The 21,931-nt window shown below is 37.5% G+C and overlaps 1 protein-coding gene across 3 annotated transcripts in view; it reads right to left on the bottom strand.

Moving 5' to 3' along the window:
- Nucleotides 1–21,931, bottom strand: part of CDKAL1 (CDK5 regulatory subunit associated protein 1 like 1) — a 422,610-nt gene that overhangs the window by 6,184 nt on the left and 394,495 nt on the right. For all 3 annotated transcript variants that reach the window (XM_049823860.1, XM_049823863.1, XM_049823859.1), the window contains exon 15: nt 19,184–19,348. In XM_049823860.1, the coding sequence (XP_049679817.1) occupies nt 19,184–19,348 (165 nt within the window). The remainder of the gene's footprint in view (nt 1–19,183; nt 19,349–21,931) is intronic.

The raw sequence follows: 21,931 nt of genomic DNA, 5'->3' as shown, positions 1-21,931 counted from the left end.
GCACAAGTCTGTGTGACAAATTAAAAGAAAACATGTTAAAATATGCATTACATATCCTACTGCGCCATTTGAAACTCTGGGCTATTACACTTCGGAGGCATTTTTCATATTTAAAAAACAAACAGTTACTGAAGGTCACATAGATTACACATCCAAAAAATATGTAAATTAAATTTTATTGAATAGTTCCGGAAGACACATTTAATTCTGTAGGTATTAAGAGAGCTCCTTTGATTTATTACTTACAAAATTCTACCAGCCTTCTGCAAATGTGGAATGCTGATCTTAAAGTAGAAAATAAATGGCATACAAAATATTTTTTCTAATGGAATTAACATGGTAATTCCCATAAGAAGCGTCCCTGTGACCATGTATTCCAATGAATGCACAGTGCTATGTTGTTAAGAGAAAATGCTGTCTACAAGCGTGCTTGTGTCAGATGTTATCAGCTGCACACCATTCCAGGAATTCACTGATTCCAAATACACATGGAGTTTACTTACCCATTTTAAGAAATGGGAAACCTTGAAGAAATAAATAAAGCAGCCAGGCACTTTTGCAAAGGAATTTCATATTGCTGCCTCTTTTTGTGTACATATACACGTATGTGTTTGAGTATGTGTGTGATGTATGACTCTATGCTTTAATATATAAGTGAGGGGACAGAACTGAGCTGAAGGACAAATACAGATTTATTATGAATTTCTCAGTAAATGGTCAGAGTCTTAGCAATAATTAGGATTCTTAATCTGTTAACCCCAAATCGTTACCACTGAAGTTATAGCAAGAAAATAAATTAATCAAAGCATCCCGTAAACAGCTGCAGTCACTAAAACTGTCTTACTGTCTGTCATAGCACCCTAGGATAATTCGGACCGCATCTGGTCCATCCTCCTGCTCAAAAAAGGGTCAGTTATGGCCTAGTTTGCTCAGGGGTTTAATTAGTTGGGCTGTGAAAACCTCCAAGGATGGAGACTGCACAGCCTCTCTAGGCCTTTGTTCCACTGCTTGACCATCTTCATGGGGAAAATGTTTCTCTTCCTACCCAGTCCGAACCTTTTGTTTCGACTTATGCCCACTGTCTCTCATCCTCCCACATGCACCACTGTGAAGCACTTGGCTCGGTCTTCTCAATAGCCTCCCCATAGACACTGGGGGAGCTTCTGTTAAGGTCTCCTGAAGCCACCCCTTCAGGCTTGAACAAGCCTGGTCCCTCAGCCTCTCCTCACAGGCCAAGTGCTACAGCCCCTCACCATCCCTGCGACCCTACGCTGAACTCGTTCCAGTTACCAATTCCTAATTTATAGCAAGATCACAAAAAATGACCCAGTCAAGTCAGGTCAGCAATACTCCTAGCAGCTGGACCATGGTCAAATACAAACATAAACCACATTTAATTATGGAAGGATATAGAGATTGATTGGCCTTAAGCTCAGATGCATCACATCTGACAGTTTCCTCCATATTTGTCATCCCTTAGGGAGATCATCTTTAACTAGGGCCTACCGCTGACCTGCAGAGCAAGTCCACGACATCTTTTTTCCTTCCTAGTAACACTTGCATGATCTGATTCCTTTGGTCAGCATAGAAAAAACACCTTTCCCATTACTCAACTACCTCTCACCTTGATTACTACTACAATCTCCTCCTGCCTGTCCTGTTTTCCTTCTACTCCCCATTTCTCTCTTACATCAACCGACCATATGGCCTCTCCTAAGCAAAAAAAGCAAAGATGCCAATAGGAACACAGATTTGGAATGACATGCCACATCATGACTTTCTGTCCATGTCACAGACCCACCTCTGGAACGTCCTCCTCCTCCATTAACATTAAATTGAAACTTTAATATTCCTGTGTAAGAGTATAAGAGAAATCAATTCTTTCTCTCTAAGTTACTGTACCAGAACTTCCCACCATTACTGTAAGGCTCCACTGGTATTTTTCTTGGCAGCCATCTCGCTGCTTTCTTCCATGTTCTTACTTAAGGGTAGGCCCTTGCCTACTTACTTCTTTTTCCTCCCCCAAATAGTCTTTAAGGATTATTCCCTCAATGAGCCCTCAAAATTCATAATGCAGTTAAAAGCTAGATGGAAGGCTGAGTAACTGGGGCTGATTAAATGACTTCCTTTTTGATGTACACTTTGAGGAGGAGTGAAACAACCAAAAAGACCAACTGACAAAAGAAACAAAAAGAAGAAAAACAAACAACCAAGAAAACACAAGCCAAAACCACCTCCAAAATGTTTAAAACACAGTCCTGTGCTGCTTTCCATTATACACACTTGTTTTAGCCTGTTTCTCTATATTTACCTATATATGCTTCCAGCCAGGAGTTGACTCTTTTTTGTACATATTTGTATTTTGTGCTGCTATTAAACTTAGTGACTCAGTATCCTCCCACTACACAAATAATGCATTGTCAAAATAACCTGTCAATTCAAGGTCAGAAGCAACATTTTGAAAAATAAGTCAGTGTGATGTCTGGATTCTGAGCTTTTTTTTTTTTCTTTTGTAATAAGGTGTGGGGGTTGTCAATCACTATGCCGGAAACAAGTGACATGCAAGCCAGCATTCCAGTCATGCACTTGCAACCACAAGGGAACTGACAGATCTTTTAAGCAGAAAAAGTTTGTGATTCAAAAATCACAGTTGTCCAAGTAATGACTTGAAATGAAGAATGAACCTAGCAGCACAATGTGGACAAATTCAGGATGGGGATCTGTCACTATTTATCTCCCTGTACATAATACAGTTTTATGAAGGAGATGGCAGGTGCTTGCTCTGGGCACTCATCTGGTAATTAGTTGGCTAACAGACAAATCTGTTTCCTAGAGATCACAAGCACAGGCTTCATGGCTTTGAAAATACATTACAGTGAATTACAGGATGTACATTTACTTGTAATAACAGTAGATACCATTTTTCAGTGTGCATATCATGGCCTGTCTTAGTAGATATCATTCCACAGGATTCCAGCTCCTTCTTTAAAAGATCATAGAGATTTTGTTGTTGTTATTTTTTAAATAAGTATTTTAAGGTTATATTTACAACACAACAATTTTCCCAGTTTATTTTGTTGGATGATGAAAGAATGACAAAGAGCTAGCAGTATGTGAACGTTCAAAGACTGCTCTACAGATGAGATTATTAAATGAAATATGATATACTTTTTTTATAGCACAAGCCTTTAGAGACCATCACCTTTTTTGCTTTTCTTTTAAATCTTGGAATAACAATGACAGTTATATGGAGGTCAATGGTAGCTACAGGCAAAGGTACAAAAGGTTTCCATCAGAAAGAGTACCCCAGTAAAATGAATAGCTAGATCTGAAAAAATATATTCATGCAACAAGAACCACCAATATAATTGAATGATATTCACATATCAACGGTGAAATGAAGAATACTGCTTTTACTTGGAAGTGAACTCTGAGTATATATTAAAATACTATCTTTAAGAGGAATTCTATACTCCCAGATGGTAGAAAGAATAAAATACTAAAAGCCTTTCTAAAGATTGTTATTTGCAAAGAACACTCTGATAAATATCCAAGAAATAACTCAGGGGACATTCTCTCTCAAAATCAGGAAAAGCTTTTAAAGATCTTTCACATGGAGCAAAGTAGAATAAACTGATATATGTACATATTCTTGGCTAAGGCCTTCCCCTTAATCCTAGAATATGTCATAATCCTGAATTTATGGTGTTTTAATTTATTCCTACAGAACTGAGCATTACAAATGGAATGTTCCAAGGAGTCTTCAACGTTGCACTATATGACAATCACAGAGACAAAGGATATGGCCCTTCTTACACTCCAACCTCACGGATAATAAACATGGTATAAAATAAGCATTTTTAATATTTAGGAATGATACTAGTTTCCAAAGTTTCAAATTCCATACCAGTAGGTAGCTGTGGGATCTATATGCCTCCTTCATTTTACAGGTAGAGAAACAAAGAAGATTAAAGTGTCTCCAGTGCCATAACACAAGCCAGCAATCAGGTTTCTACAATTCCTGTCTCAGATTCCAGTTGTCACCAGAAGCCAACTTAGCGTCTAAAACCTTTTATCTCTGTCAAGTTTAAGTTTTAAATACATTTTCTTAAAGCTAGGCAATGCCTTAATATGTAGTCTCCTGACAATTTCTCTTACACTCATTTTCACAGACTTCTCTGTTCAGTATCAAATACCTCCAGTTCCTGGGACTGTAGATGCTCACGAAGCACAACTGGAATCAGACGTTGGCAAAAAGGAGCATTTCACGCAAGCCTGACATTTCACAGCTAATAAAGAGTGACTGATCTTGACCAACTTTGTGGGTTCAGTGATAATACAAAGGTTTCCTTTTCACATTGGCATGGCCTCTTTCATTTAAGCATCCTTAGTTGTTTTAGGAGGTCTCCCACAGTGCCAGTTAGCATACTTTTGAGCACCTGAGGGAGTGTCTTGAAATCTGAGTCTCCTTTTTAATTTCACACTCAGTCAAGTTCAACTGCAGTTAATGGAGGACTCTCTCATGGAAACATCAAACAATGGTTACTTTCAGTGATTAGCAAGCCGAACTGCTCTAACACAATCTCTGTATCCCCAGTCTCTACGAATGATTCGTCAGCCCTTCTCCACAATAAAGATTACATGAGAAAAACCTTTCTTGGCTTGCTGTGTCTTTTATGCTAGATAATCATGATAGCACCTTGGCGCTCTGTCTAAGACATCAAAGAACAGTAAGTATCCAATCTACAGGCTGTAACGAATATCTACCCTCAGGAGAGCATTTGTATCATTCAGAGGGTGGTCTGACTAGACAATCAACTTCTGTCTCTGTAAGGGATTGATGCGCATAAGCACGAACTTGCGCCCTATCATGCTCAAATACTGGCAATTTGTACCTCGGATGAGAGCCTCCAATGAATCCGCTGGACCTCAGTCTTCTCCCACACAGGTTTTTACATGGTGTTCGATCAGGTTGTGTCTGATAATCCCTAGGATTAGCTCATGAGGAGAAAATCAGTTCCCCAGAATTAACCACGAAGTAACAAGTACTAATTTCCTCTTTTTCTTTGAGACTTCATACCCTGGAGTTAGTTTCTCTTAAATGCTGAACAGTCACCACTGCAATTTGCTTGAACACATGCTATGAAATTCTAAATAATTTGTAAGTATCTAGTTCCAAAGATTTTAAACTGACCACCATTAAATTTCTTCACTAGACTAACCTTCTAGTTGACAATTTGAACATCTGCCTCATCTTCATCTGTGAAATGTGAAGACACAAGCTGCATTTCAGGAAGATAATGTAAACATAAACTTATTACTGTTTCTGGAGCACTCAAAAATTTAGTTATGAGGGTCACAGGAGAGGTTAGAAAGAAATTAATAACTCCCTTGAGAGTGAGGTTTAAGCAGCATGTAGCAAATAACACTGCTATTACACAACAAACAATGAAAAGGAAAAATATCTAACAATAGCTTATTAAATGAATAGTCTCAGCTCTGTGCACAGAAGGAAACAGATCTGTGTGTGTCTGTGTGTGAAAATAGTGCATAAGCACATAATTAAAGTCTGAGACATAATATAGCTGGCATTTACATGGAAAAAAGGAGCTGAAACTCTAGAATTTCCTGAGTTCAGAATACATCACTTCACAGTCCAAATAATCTGTGCACATATGTATGTGAGAAATATCGTTCTTACATATTATAGGTCTTCAGTGTCATTGCAGTGTTAACACTTTCCTTTATTTAGAAAAGGATACTGGTCTGTAGAGCGCAACCCATAATATTTTAATACAGCTTGCTTTGGTGTTATGTTGTTGCTTTTGTCTCTAGGTGAATACAAGTATTAACTGGAATTGACTCCCGAGCAAGTGGTGTCCTTGATTCCATTTCAATCTCTCTGTCCACCCTAGTAACTTTTGAGCGCACTCACTTGCTTCAACAACGGAAGAGCTATCCAGTAAGCTTCCTGGCAAGGGCTGGTAGAAAAGAAAAAGATCTACATCCGTGCTCCCGTTTAAGGAAAGGCCAAAGCCCAGCCTCAACAATCTGTTTTTTTGCCATCACCCTGCTGACCAATCTGTATTCCTAAAACTCCAAATCACATGCAATAGTTTAACAAACCACCACATTTTTGTCCACAGGGCAGTCAGAGGAGACAGGGAAGATGTGGAGAGGAAGCTGAAGTTTTTACTGTAGAAACACGGAGGGAACGAGAGGACCCAAAGCCTGGGAAACCAGGCTTTGTTAGTACAACTACTCACTTGTTCATTCTCTAACTCTGTGAATGCAGCTTTCTTGATCAAAGACTGCCTCTGCTTCATAGCGCTTCAAAACTAAACGCAAGGCCAGATGAAAACTGGACAAAAAAGAAATACGAAAGGGAGGGAGGCGGTACTGCTTAGCACGGGGAAGAGCGTTTCAACAAACTAGCTTGCTCGTAAGTACGAAGAGTCTACACTTCCCACCCGCCCCAACCTTTTCACAGCCGAGGGACCTATCTGATTGGATTCTACCATTGTATAGCAATGCAGGATACAAGAATGATTTTACATAGGAAACTGTTGCAATGACACTTCTTTTACTTTTCAGATTTGCAATGTTAGGCCTAAATTAAAATGGTAATGAGTTTCTTTCAAACACAGTGTCAGTAGTTGCAGACCACTTCCTTCGAAGTGAGGAAAAGATCAGGTTCTTATGACAGAGTCACAATCTTTGAAAAGAATGTCACTCACCTCTACTTCTCTGAAACCCATAAAATCTTTCCTAAAATTAGGTAATACTAAACCACACTGCTTTCAGGAAAAGAAATTAAGAAAATCTGAGATAAACAGAAACAAAACAGAAGATGACCTGAAAATGGCAAACATACACAAGGTGTCTACAGGGGTAAGAAACGCAAGCCCACAGGATGATAACTGTCGGGCTTAATCTAGTCTTTAACAAATTGATGGGTCTGGATTTTAAAATGCTCCATGTCTCCATACTAAAGCTTAACAGCACTACAGCAGGTTTTTTTATCACACAAGATACTCTCCCCAGCATAACTCTAATTTATTCCTTTCCAGCTATTAAGAGCTACACATCTGGCTTTCCCCTGTGGTTCTGTGACAAAATCTGATTATGCTACAGAATTTTAAGCACTCCTCACTGAAAAAATAATGAACTAATGTTTCTTTGGACAGAGATACACGTTGAATAGCTGAAAGAGGAAAAGAATTCCTGTCATTCTAAGCACTACTTCCATTATTTTACCAAATTAAAGTTCTTGTATTTAGAAAAAAACTATGTGTGTCAGAAATGGATATTCACAGCCATCCTTTTTGTATGATAATTATGTTATCTGCACTTATCAGAGATTTTGTACGTGAGAATTGCAAAACAGTTTCCATACGGATAAGATAAAGCACAGTCGGACTGACTGAAATGACTTACAATCACATACAAAATCATGTCAAAACAAGGATGAGATTTAAAAAAAAATAAATTCTCTAGTACTGATAACAAGACCCTTTCCTCAGGACCAGAAATCCATCTGGTCGATATTATGCATAGGTAGTTTTTGTAGCTATCTGATGTTTTGACAAAAAGAGCTTAAATGTACTGCCTACACATCTTCGTTCCATCAAAAGTATTTTCACAAAAATTTCCAAGCCACCTCAATCCAAAATGGAGCATTTGTTCAAGTTCTGACACAGTATATATATCTCTCTATCTATGAAGAAGAATCCATCAATTTGAAAGCTAAGACATTTAGTGAATAATTTTCTCATATGATATTATTTCAAGGACCCCATGGTTATAATGAGACTAAAGAAAAAGAATATTATTTCCATAGGGCTTTTGCTTTTCATTTTACATTTGACATCTGGTTCTCCAGCCAGTCAGGTCTCATTCCTTTCACTATTTATCAATCACACATCCATCTCATGTTTTAGTACATGGGTGGTCAATCCTTTTCTTCTGAGAGGCCACATGAGTCTGCTATGAGCCTTACACTACCACGCCTTGCCAATCACACAACCAGACATAAATTCATCACGTGATTAATAGCTACTAGCTCTCCTTCTCCACATATCACATGTGCTGGGACATGTATGATCCTGACCTGGTAGCCACTGGAAAAGAGGGTATTGGATAGTGCCTAGTGAGGCAGGTGAACTTTTCTGGGGGCTGCAGGTTGTCCCGTGCCAGCGGCTGGCCATCTCCACACCAGTATAATGACAACATGCTCACCATCTGTGGAGAGGGCTTCTTTACAGGCCAAGTCGCACAAAACAGTGTTTCTATTGGTAAGGCCAAGTAAAAAAGCAAAATGAAAAGTGACATAAAGAAGACATTGATAGCACAGCAACATCAACATACATTATTGCATTTCTTCACTTACGTTGAGCCAGAGAGCTGGGAAATAACTATTTTCTTACAGAATTATGAGCCACGTAGGTAAAACACGGTCTGCTTTCAGGCCCTTAATTATTCTGCGTGACTGTCATCACCAAGAACAACTAAAAATGAACATTTCTTTTTAAGAAATGTTTCTCACTGAAAATTTTTCAAATTTATGTTTTTTATGTTACGAATAATTTGTCAGCCCTTCTCCACAATAAAGAATACATGAGAAAAATCCGTATTATTTCTTGCATTCCTTGATGGCTTAGACCACCATGTAGTTCAACTTTGGTTTTGATTTGACACCAGTGTATATTAATTAAAAATGACTTCATGCCAGTGCTTGTGACCTTAACAACTAAAAGCTAAAGTACCACTGAAGTACATATATCTTCCTCACCATAATTCCAAACTCTCAGGTTTTTACAGCATCTAGGATGGAAGAAATATGTCCTAGTTTTCCCCAAGATCATAATTTTATTATTACACCAAACCTGGGTTGTGGTCCTGACTCCAGTAAAAGAAATGAAAGTAAATATGCTGAAATTTTAAAATCCTGTGGGCTTGAGTTTCAAATACAGGAAAACCGTGCTTGAAGCCCTCCGACTCTTTTGGAACCTCAAAACATGAATTGTTTCTCATGCACACCTGCAAATCTGCTCTAGAGCAAACTCCCAGTGAAAAAAACGAACAAGCTTTGGGATCTGTTCTGATGAAAAAGAAAGGCATAATGGTCCTTAAGGACCATGCAAACAGATGGAGTGCTAATTTTAATTTAGTGGTAATGTATATGGCATTTGGGCTATCTACACTAACCGCATCACACCACCACCACCACCACCTCTCATGCTGTACTGACTAGATCTTTCAGAGCAATATTCCTCCTTTCCAATGCTGGATCAGACAATTACAACAAATCCAGTCATACTTTCTGGATTTTGGCTAGTATGAGTGACTTAGCCTGGCATTGGAGTAAGTCAGTAGAAAATCTTTCTGCATCTTTAAGAAGGGTTCTAACATCTGAAATAATAAATAAGAGGTGGGGGAATCCTTCAAGTCATTTAAATACACAATGGGAAGTAGCCAGAGGAAGGTTATCAAGATTGGTGTACTATACACTAAACACAGGTAAAGCTGTCTTTGAACAGCTTTGATGAAGTGCTTTAGTAATTAGTTAGTTTTCTAAATGTTTCTTTTACTCACGGTCTTTGATAAAAAGCCCAAAGGAACAGCTTGCTTTGGAACTTGTTACAAGTAAGAACTGAACCTAAAGTTAAATAAATTTAGGAGTCAGGTCTCATGAAAACCTACAATATAATAGGCAATGAGACAAGCTTCTCAGAGGTAGAATGCAAACTTTTAAAGCGATTATTCCTCTTGTAGTTTGAGAGGACTCAGACTGGGGGAGAGATTGTAGTAAGAGGGCAAGGGTTTATTTCTGTTGTTGTTTGGTCCAGTAAATCTGCAACAACATGCTTTAATGGCTAATGGCATGATCAAGACCTTGATCTGATTACATGCCAAAGGATCCTGAGTGAATGTTAAACTTGATATGGAATACAGCCTATGTAAACACAAAGTTACTGTATGCAGCCTTTGAAGAAGTGCTAGTTTACTAAGCTTGCTGAGATACTACAACTTTCTGTGGACTGTCTTTAAGGTTACAGTCATTCTAATATATTCAACAGGATCATAGTAAGTTCTTTGGATATTCTAGTGTAGTTAGGAGTATATCTTTGGTGGACTAAATTTAGGGCTCTGAATTTCACATCCACTTCACTGAAGTATGGCATTTGGATATTTCAAGATACGTTTTCTCCAGTGTAGCCACCAAATAGAACCTCATGCTTATTACTCAACTGTAATTTAATTTCAGTTAAAGATACAGCCACTGTAAATTCGCCTTTGAATTTTTATATGTAGACATCCCCATACACAAAATATAATTTAATACTGATAAAAGCTTAAAAAACTTGTTTCTTTCTCCTACTGAAAAGCCTTTCCCCATTTTTATCTTATTACCCTTGACACCACAAAAAATCTCTAATCTAATGTTACTGACAAGTATATTAAAAACACAAATGTAAATCATGATATGCAAATATTATCAAAGTCTGAGTGGGAAACTATGATTATGAATGGATCTTGGTAGTCTACTATGACTCACAATTAATCCTAATATTGCTGGATCAGTTCAACACTGTTTTAATAGATTTGTCAGAATAAAAAGTTATTTGCAAAATTTATATATATCTTAGTAAATTCTCATTATCATAAAGAGAATCAACAAGAACACAAAGGATGCTTTTTAGACTATTACAAACCCATTAATCTACTCAGAATCTAATGTAAATTTTTGAACATGTAATAATATTAAAGGATACAGAACACCCTAATTTACCTTTAACGTGGTTTGCTAATTTCTTTGAAATGAGATACACTTTTAAAACAGTTTTAAGTTAAAAAATAGCTTAATCTCATGACTGTAATTTTCATTTGCCTTCAAAACAATCTCAAAGCTAATGAACCCTCTTACTTCAATGGTTCTTGCAACAAATATATTTCTAAGAGGCAGAAGTTCAACATTCTAATATCTTGTATGCGTAAAATCAAATCTCCCACTGACCTTTCATTTGGTGATGGGGAAAGCTCTATCACCCTTCTAAACCTCTATTTCCTTTCATGAGCTCCACGTGCCTTTTTCATGCTGTCCCATTTAAGTATTCATGTAGAATGACTACCACAATTACAGCTTCGATAGATGAGGAACCCATAGAAAAATCATCCATCCAAGACATAAATATCTCATGACTCTCTGTATTTGCTTGCAGGGAGAGGAGAGAGAGGGAAGGAATGGAGAGTACAATGCTGCCTACATGAGCTTTCTGGTGATCTAAACAGTAGTAATAAAAAAAAAAAAAGGGATGACTAAATACTACAAGCAAAGATATAACATATGCAATGGCTGAATATCCTTCACCTGTCTTTGTATTAAACTCTACTGGAGAGGTATAAAAGTCAAACCTACAATGACACTTGCTGGCATAGTGAGTTGGAAATAGATGACCTCCAAAACAACAGAAAAATTGAGAAAAGTTGTGGCTGCTACTTTTTTCCCCCTGAAAGCCAATTAAAACCTGTTACATTAAATAATAAAGCATTACTAAAAACAAAGGCCTTTTGATTCTTTCCAGTCTATTTGTTAAAGCTCTGGTTGAAGATAAAAAACATTTTAAAAGGAACTCCTAAATATTATAGGCAGTGTCAAGTAGTTAAAATTACCATGGATACACACTTCGAATTTGTCCCTATGCCAAGGGAGAGCAGAACCCACCCACTCATCCTGCCGTGCAGCATCAGCAGGTCAAGTACTAGAAATAATACACAAAAATGGCAAAACTATTTTAGCACTTGGAGTTTTACTTCTGAAGGCAGGAGGGGTAGAACATTTCTGTTTAACTTTCTCTCATTCTCCAGAAAATGACTTACAGTTGAATCATCCCAGTCATTACTATTTCTATTTATTGCATGCACTGCACAGGATTAACATAATTATGTAATTTAAAGTGATTAGACAGTGACATTCAGCCAAATAACACTGTCTGTTGAGGAAATGAAAAGTAAATAAACTGAAGTTTAGATCTTTTCACCTGAAATGGACTTAAAAGAGCATTTGTTTGAAAAGGGACTACGTAATACGTGTTGTTTCAGCCGAGCTTTGATCACTGTAGTTGAAATTCAGCTCTGCCAGAGGGATGGGCAGAAAGACAACATGCCCATTAAATTAAAGACCTCAGGATAAAACTACTTGGTGAAGGTCTTATGCTGGCTCTTGGGTTTGCTGCCTTAAATCATCTCTATGTATTTTAACCCTCTATGCAGTGCAGAGAGATGTTTTGATCGATGAACTACCTTCTATTCCAGTTTGCTACTCATCAAATGATTGTTGGCTAAATTAAAATGTTCATAGAATTACAGAAGATAAGACTGGAAACAAACTTCAGAGGTCACCTAGCCCACCTATGACTGAAGGTGGCTGACCTGCATCTCAAGCGTTTCTCACAGATACTTGCTAAGCATGTTCCTAAAGACCAGCATTGATTAAAATTCCCCAACCACTACAGGCGATCCAATCCAGTGCTTATCTGAACCCAGCGTGAAAAATCTATTCTGCCCGTAAGAAAGAATCCATCCCGAATTTCATATTCTAAGCTGAGAAACACTGAGCTTTCAAGCAGAAGAAAAATTCAAATCAACTCATATCCCCAGATAAACAAAGCCAACATGGCGCACAGATAACGTGTAGATCATGAAAATCAGCATCTAAGGAACAGCACAGTACAAATTTTTGTCATTTTTTTCAGGGAAAAATGAGACTTTTGAAGGTCCTTTTTAAAAACATCCATAGATGGCATTAAGCTCCACTCTCAGAAAGGAATTTTCTCTTTTCTTATGTTAACTTCATAGTGACTTTAGTGAAATAACTGAAGAAAACATAAGAAAAAATATTAATTAAGAAGGATTTAACACCATCTTTTATGACCTCTATTTACAACCAGCAGGGAACGTGAGTAACACATTAAATAAAACAGATTAATACACTGCAAAAGCACTAACTATTTGTATGCCTCACACTACAATGAGTTGTTTCATAGAAAGAGAGAGGCAACCGAGCCCACAAGAGGTATGTTCCTAAGAATGCAAGAACACCAAATAGTGCACCATATTTTCATGAAGTATTACCTGAAAACTATTTTACATAGAAAATGGTCTTTTTTTTTGTCAGTATGTTCATCTTAAAGAGAAACTTTCCCACAGTTTTCTCAAATTGCCCCTTCTTGGACACTGTGATGCAAAGATCCCTTTGCAAAGTAGCTTTCCAAGAGAAATAAAAGGTGTACTTTATGTTGCTTTATTTTCCTTCTTTAGAAATTCTGATCTTTCATTAGCATTTCTCATACTTTCTATAGTTTCTGTGATTTTATGAAAGATTCCTCTCCTCTCACCTCTATGCCATTTTTTTTTTCTTGATCCGAAATTTGCTTTCTCATTCTCTTTTTTTCCTAAAACTCTAATCTCTAGTTCCTGTTCAGGAACCAAGTTTTCTACTACTTTGAAACTCCAACATATGTAAAAGCTGTGCTTAATAATTACTTGAGTTTTATGTACATCTTCCACATTTCCTTCCAAGTCCTTGAAGGAAGTTTCCAATACAGAGATCTCAATTCTGCCATGATTTCTTTCATTTCTGTTCCAGCAGAAGATACTTTCTTCCCCCTTCTCCGTTTTATTTTGCCTGCAAGTGAAGCACCCTTTCTACCTGAGATCAGAGAGTTCCCTTTAAGCTATGCTTTGTTGATTCTTCTTTCTGGCAGGCTATAAAGAAGCGTTTGATATATGCATCTTTCCTGTTTCCTAACATCAGAAAAAAGCCTGGATAATGTTTAGAGTCATCTTTTGCTAATGTAACTAGAAAATACTTGTGGCTGACTGGGAGACCAGGGACACAAAGCTTCTTCAGTAGTATCCAGAAGTACAGTGCTACAACAACCTACTGCAAAAAATGAAGGCAGGATGGAGAAGAAAGGAACAAGCAGACTGACCGAGCAATTGCTTGCTAACTGCAAATCAGTGGCTCACTCCTCATTTCCTCTGAAGAGCCCAATGACTTGAGTAGCTATTGGCTTAACGGGCCAACGGTGGATATTACCATGGCCTGGGAGCCACAGAGATGTGCACCAAGATCCCAGACTCACAAAAGGAGATATTGCAAATGGAGACTGTCAGCAGGAGTTGTTCGCAGGGGAAGTGTTAGACGTGGAGAACGTTACCACACAAGACAATGGAAAACAGATTACTGAAAGATGTGCCTATATTTGTTTGAAAAGTCAGTCAGTCGTAGATGCATTATAGAAACAGGAATTATGAACATAAAATAATCATGACTACATAATTAAATAGCCTGTTAAAATTATTTTTTTTCTTGCCTTAATTTTCCATCTGATTAAAATTTCCCACCAAAGGCCCTCAGACTTACAGGGCTTTGATTTTGGCAACGTATTACAATTCTGGCAGGTAGCCAGCCTTTTATTTTTATCCCTCAATCCTCTGGTCTCTTCTTCATATATTTCTCATCTTGCAATATTTTTTTTTCCTCTAGTCACAGAACATACGTAAACAACTAGAATTATTTTTGGAGTACAGAAGCATAACATGCTCTATTTCCGTTTCTAACAAGAGATCATATTCTTGCAGATTCTTATTTTTTTCTTCAACGATTAGGGTTGAGCAAACATTTGTGTGTAAACAAGATATATTTATTAGGTATTTTACTTTATGATGCTGAGAAACTGTCAAGATCCCTTAACACGGCCAAATAAAATTAATAAAAATAAAAATATTGGAATGTTATTTAAAAATCAAGTTACATTCACACAGTTGACACATACTGCTGACTTTTCAAAAATATTTATTATCTAGTGACAATGTACTCAGTACTATGTGCATTGCAAATCAACCTCCAAAATCTCAAAGACTAGTTTACCAGAGTGCTTAAGAACATAGCAGACATGCGAAAGTGCTTTACTGAATCTCGAAAAGCTGAAGTACATCCTTAATACTTTGTCCTCCAAGCCTACCTCAATGAAAGGATATCATTTCTGCAGCATTTACATATTGTTTTTTTCCTGAGAAACTCAGTAGAACTAATTCTCGATCACAGCTTTGAAATATTTATTCACTGTTATTTGTAATTGCATTTAGTAACTCACGATATGCTTGTTTTGTCTGAATGATCATTTTTAATGTTACCGTCAATATTTTTTAAAACCCAGTCCACATGTATCCTGTTAGATTCACTAGAACGAAATCCAAAAATGCCTTTACACATGTGTTCATGCTTTATTGATTTCAACTTTCACCTATATATCCTCTGCTATATATCTTCTAAACATTGTTCTTTTACTGAATCAGCAACTGCACATTTTAAACTCAAATAAATCTATAGTAGATTTAAATTTCTGAGAGTAGATTTAAATTTCTGAGTTAACTGAAATTTCCAAATGTATCTGCCCCCTAAAATATCTCTCCTGTAAAATTGTGCAACTTGGAGACATCATTCCTTTTTGAGTGGCTTTTATAAAAAATTAATGCTGAAGTAAAATAAAAATCCTGGCAAACACCTGTGCATTTTAATACTTAATATGTCCACTGCAATCACTAAGTCTGATCGCTTTGACAGTATTTTAACCTGAGCTGCTGACTCCAACACTCTTCTGTCCTTCCTGTCCCAACTTCTGCCACAGAGCCTAATGTTATTGAATGTGAAGACCTTCTTCTAAGCCCAGCTATGTAGTCACAGTTTTTCCTTAGAGAATATAACAACTGCTAAGGCATTCTACATCATTAATACACCAATGGATATACATATTACGTGTTTTTTAGACACTGATAAAAAGATATGCTAGAAATATCCTGAATTAATTCTATCAATATTTGTCATCGTCTTATTTGGCACATATATATAATGCGTGAATATTTTATGGAGTCTGTAAATTGTCCTTTGTGTGACATTTTGCACTCCGTCTTTTCTAGTCAAATCTGTTGATTCCAGTTGGTGACCTACTTCTTGTATTTCTTTGGACCAATTTGTCATCCCAGTCATGTGGTCAAAAGGGTAAAAAAAAAAAAAAAAAAAGCCTATAACTGTTCCTTCAGACACACCATGCTGCTTGGGGTGCTCCTTCTGAACTCGTCAGAAAAAATTATTGAGGGACACGTAGCAGACGAGAAAGAGAGCACATAATTGCAGATAAGCTCTGATCCTCTGGAGGTATTCCTCACCACAGCATTTATAGAAGTTTCTTCTTGCTTAGGATGGGTTTGTGGCTTGTTTTGACATCCTCACATTATGGTGCTCTCCATTTTTATAACTTCATTTTTTTAGCCATAGGATTAATTTCCTTAAAACTGTACAGTTTTGAAAGCTTTCACTCTGTGAACATTCCTCATTAGAGAGAAGTACAGCTGTGATGTATTTTGAAACATCTTTTATTGTGTCCTATGCAAGCTAACAAAACCACTTAATAATAGCAAGTGATGCCTCGGATAAAAAGACGCTATTTTTGTAGTGTAATTGCTGCAGACTGTCTGCAACCATGTTACAGCCCTGACTCAGCAATCTATCCCTCTTAATCATAGTACTTGTGCAACGTGCAGAAGTGTCAGGTGTGCACTGCAGCCTTATATACGCGGTCATTAGGAGAGAGCCAAGTGCTTTGTTGAATGGGAATGGACTGAAGCATGTATTTTACTGCACTACAGCCCATTATCACATTCTTTTGATCTAGATTACCTCAATCTGCATTTAAATTCACGTACTTCTCTGAACTAGCTTTTACCATGGAGCAGCAAGCATAAAGGAGCGGAGAGGAAGGCATATCACTGACAGGGTGAGACCAGAGGTCCACTGCAGATAGCATGCCAGCTGCAGGATGTTGGTTGCTGCCTAAAAGAGCTTCTGCCCGGAGGACATCGGTGCTGAGCAACAGAAATGTGCCTGGTCGTCAAAGAGCCAGCTGGGTCCCCAGCCTTTCAAGCCTGGGAATGTAAAGTAGGGCCTAATTCTTGCTCATTTGTGTGCGCAGTGGGAAGGAGAAAGTGAAAGGGCCGCAGCTGTTTTCATTTTTTGCTTTTACAACCTATTCTAGGTAACTCATCCTTCTCTCCATTACACAGTTTGATGGCTTGACTTAACAAGAAAGTTATCCAAGGTTTTAGTTCTGCCTGCTGCCCTTTTGAAAACCTGGCAGACACACTTAGGATCTTGTTGAATATCCAAGATCTTTGGCTACTTTCGAGGGAGTATCTGAACACATATGCTCTGAGTCGTCTCCTTCTTTCCCCAACCTGTCATCTGTGCACATAACAAGCTATATAAAGGGTCATATGACATATGTTGCCCCTTTGGTCTTGCTCACAAGTAACTTAAGCTAGAATTACATGTCTTGAGCACACCTAGCAGGAAACGTTTCCCAGCAGTCCAAACATACAGAACAACATAAAGAGCATCTTTCACCCAGCCAAAAACCCACGGTGACTTTTGTGACAAACTCACTTTTTTCCTGGAAACCTAAAGAAAGTTCCTGATTTGCCACTTACGTGTGATTTGTCAGGAGGGACTTCCCACTAACAATTTCAGTTCATGTTCTATATATTATACATTAGCCAGGCATGATTAAAAGCTTTCAGCTGTAGCTTCCACGTACAAAAGATGTCCCATTTACTGAAGTACTGAGATTGTAGTTTCTTCCAGAAAGCAAAAGTTCCTAACATGTCCAGTAGACCAAACATAAATAACATACTCCCTTGAAGGAGCACCGGCAGCACAAAAGTAATGAAAAGCAATTTGCTTCATCATTTGCTTGCTGTAGCCATTTACTTGGGCATTCCAGGTACTTGTTAATACCTACTCAAAGGGCTGGAGCAGATCTACATATCTCAATGAGTTCTTATGGAAATTATCAGTATCCTTGATTTGAATAATTTTGTCTCTCATTTTTAAAATACAAAATTTCAGTCAATAGTCTGCTTGCTTGTTCCCATGCTACAAGCTTCTGGCAGCATGTATTCAGTTTAATGACAGACTTGGTTCTGTTCCAGCAGATTATTAAAAAAAGTGTTCTGATGAAAAAATCAGCTGTGTTTAAATAGCTACATAGTGCAACAAGACAATTTGAGGGTTTTGGCTGTTTTTTCCTCTTACAGACCCTTATCGGGCCAATATACACATACACACAGACAGTATTCAAAGGAGAGTTTAGCAATGTGTTTGTGCTTAAGTTTCACGATCTGCCAAACACATTACAGTAGGTGCATTATTGTTGCTCCATGTTTCCATAGCCGGGCTTGTTCAAGAGACCAAGTAGCTTAGCTTAACACTAGTCACTTAAGGTATGCATGGATTATTTCTTTTAAATACGACTACTTAGAACTTTAACAAGGATGCATATATACTTTAATACTTGTCAACAATATATTGTAAAAGCAGCAAGGTGGCTGCTAAACTGCCAATTATCCTTCTTCCATGTGCTAAATTATTGCTACATATTTTTGGAGATCCTAACAACAGTGCTGGAGAAAGGACATCAAATGATGCTTAGAAATGTGATACACATTTTCATTTCACACTCCATCAGTTTTTACAACTAGAGCTCCATGAAATGTATGAGAATACTTGGCTAACAGCCATATCTACTGAGGTGTAAAATAAGGATCAGATCTCTTTTTAAAAGAGTTTCATTTTCTTTACGTTGACTAAATCAGATGTTGACCTTCTTCCAAAATATATTGTAAATATTCTGTATCTCTACCCATCAATTAATCTTGTATCTCTGAATCCAATTTTGACACGTTTTAACAGTCGTATAATCAATCAACTTTTTTTTTAAAACAGCTTTGTAAAGCAAAATAAACCGATTCATCCTTCCACCAAACTAGAACTTATATAATCACTGGTGCTAAATCTTTTCAATTCTACTAAGTTCTTTCCTCATCTTGTACCCTGGAACAAGAAACAAGTGTATTATTGCCTTTATAGTCAGCAAAGTAAAGCTATGGGCATCAGCAAAAACACCTTTTAAATTCAGATTTCAATCTGTCAGGAAAGATTAAAGCTTCATGCATATATAAAAAGGGAACTATAAAATGATAACAGATCCATAGCATGGAATCATTATGCTTGAACAGCTGCTGTTTTACCAGTGTAGTAAAGCAGAAAATGTCTTTTACTCACCTCTGTTAAACCAGAAACTTCTCCTTTTGCTAACGGTCTGGTGATGGATGCAGTGTAAACTCTGGCATCTGACACTGGTCGCCCCTTCATATAATGTTTCCCAGCTTCATAAATATTCACTTCTACCATCTTACCCATTAACAGAGGATCCTTTGGCACAAGAACCTTTCAAGTAAAGATAAAGACATAGTTACTAAATACCACAAAGAACATCAGTGTCTCCAGCTTCAACTCAGAAAACAGATTTTTGATAAACATGAGAGCAAATCCTAAAACTTTAAAATTTTAGTCACCGGCATACACTATAGCCCCTGACACACTTGACCAGTAACATCTCCAGCTTGCATTCTTTAAGAGCTTTGCAGTGTTAGCTCAGCTCTTTTCAGCTCCAACTGATTCCATGAGTTGTGGTTTTTGATTGATGAGAAAGTTGGGCCTGACTTGCAACATTTGAATCCAGACCCAAACAGTTCCCAAGGGCACTTATACTACACAATTCTAAGAGACTGCTGTAAAGCTTCCTATTTTCACATCTATCTCATGACACTTTTCTTTTTTAAATGTTTTTGAGTCTGTAAATGCTTCAGGACAGAAATTATGCCCTTGTTTCTGTTTGCACAAGCCCTTATTTTGATTGTGCAGATCCTTCGCAGCTGAGATGCATGATTGACAATGAATGCTCGTAAAAATGGATGAGTGTGTTTCCTGGGTCAGCACCTAATAGCCACCCTTTCCTGAATTTGCACAACCATGATATCAGACAGGCCCATAAGAACTTCACAAAAAAGACACTGCATAACAGATGTTCCTAGGTCATGCATGTTACAAAAGACAAAGCCCAACATACAGGAGCAACACTTTTTGCTGGAAGAACAAATGGCATAAAAAGGCTCTAAAAATAGAGAAGCAGTTAAAAAAGAAAAGCAGAGTCATTTCCTGATTAAACAATGAAAAATTGAATCATGGGGACTTACTTAATCCCATTTACTTGAAGCTCACCCACGCACAAATGCAAGCTTTTCAAAGGCGATGAGCACATACGTATATCTTGATTTCTGGATGCTGAAACGCCTTAAAATGGCTTGATTTTTAGACTATGTGTACAAAGGATTTTCAGAGGAAAACTCTGTGCCCTTCTTCATTTTCACCTATCACAAGTGTTGGTTGTCTCGGTTGGAGGAAATCATCACCAGTAGTTTCCCTTTTTCTCCTGAAGGCTCAAGGTGTTGATGACTGTAGGAGGTTCCAGATCCTAGGATTCTGCTGAGCTTCCTAGGCATCTTCCAAGAAAAGCAGGTATCTTTGCCTTTCAGAGATGGGCAAGCTGAGACTGATTGGAACTAAGTGGCAAACACAAAGCCAGGATCCTAATGCTGAGACAGTATTACAATATGACTAGATCACAGTTCTTCCCAATAGTTCATCTCCGGCAAATTTAAATCAAAGGAAAATTAGGTAACTAAGTATCACTAGGCCTGCGACCTCTGCAAATCGTGGTACCTCCATATTCGAAATGGCAGTAACTAAATATAAATCCTCAAGGACAGACATGGGTAAGTGACTATTATTTCAGAAAAAGAAAGAGGGTAAATGAACATATCTGGGAGATACTGTAAACAACCAAGCAGCCAGGCTTGGTGTACACGCCTACATTTTTCTGATACAAGTACCTGTTAGGAAAAAATCCCCAACCCTATTTCTAAGAAACAAAGGTATACCAACAGACACCCTCATCCTGACTGTTGTTCTGGCAAAGTACCCTTTGCTCTGTTTAGACTACTCTCGTCAATGAACTACCTTAAACTACACCACCAAAGCCTCCACAAATGTAAGCTGCAGTTCTACCAGAAAGTCTGTCAGTGTAGCTCTACCGATGTGGCTCTAATAGCAAACTCTTTTAATATAGATGAGCTTAGTGAAGAGAGGATAGGTTTGATAACTATTTGAGTTAACAGAACATTACAACAGGACTCCGAGCTTCAGCTTCCAAAGTATAATACGATATTTAGTGACTCAACAGTGGTTTTCAATTTACTATCATTAAATTTACTGCTAGTGAAGTTAGTCACCAGCACCAAGTCTTGTCCTTACCTGGGAAAAGAGTAGGATATTAACCTTGTCAAACACGCCACACAAGATTTTAGGGAAAAGACATACATTTTAATAATGAAAAGTATTTCTTCTATAATGAAATTTAAAATTACTCCCTACGTTACTGTTTGTATTTTGTATACTCTTTACCAGTCCCAATCAGGACCTGTATTAGGTGCTTTACAAACACCCCATGAAACATCAACACTTTTTTTTTTTTTTTGCACATACTGCTTTTCCTTTAATTAATGAAACTTTCATAAAACAAGTATTGAATACTAAAAAGCCCCAAGCAATTTTTCATCTCCATATGGAAAACCATGTTCCTCAAATCTGACAGATAAGCTACAAAAGCAAGAAACAGTGATATGTAAGACTTAGACAGAGGTGAGAGATATAACAACAACAAAAAAAGAGATTTATTAAAAAAAAATTAAATTGAGGAAAAAATAACTAGTGAACCAGATATCTAATGGAAACATATTTCAAGAGCAGTAATGTTACTTACTGCTAAGCAAAAATGAATAAATAAATGCTGTGACATTATCCGGAACCAGAAGAAAGCACTATTGGTGACTATATAAGCACAGCCATCAACAACAGCCTCGCCAGGTTCAGACAACTCAATAACTAAAGGTAACAAAAGCAAACTGCCTG

The sequence above is a fragment of the Accipiter gentilis genome, chromosome 20 (assembly GCF_929443795.1).
Source record: "Accipiter gentilis chromosome 20, bAccGen1.1, whole genome shotgun sequence".
NCBI lineage: Eukaryota > Metazoa > Chordata > Aves > Accipitriformes > Accipitridae > Astur > Astur gentilis.
This window is presented reverse-complemented; position numbering and strand designations above follow the sequence as displayed.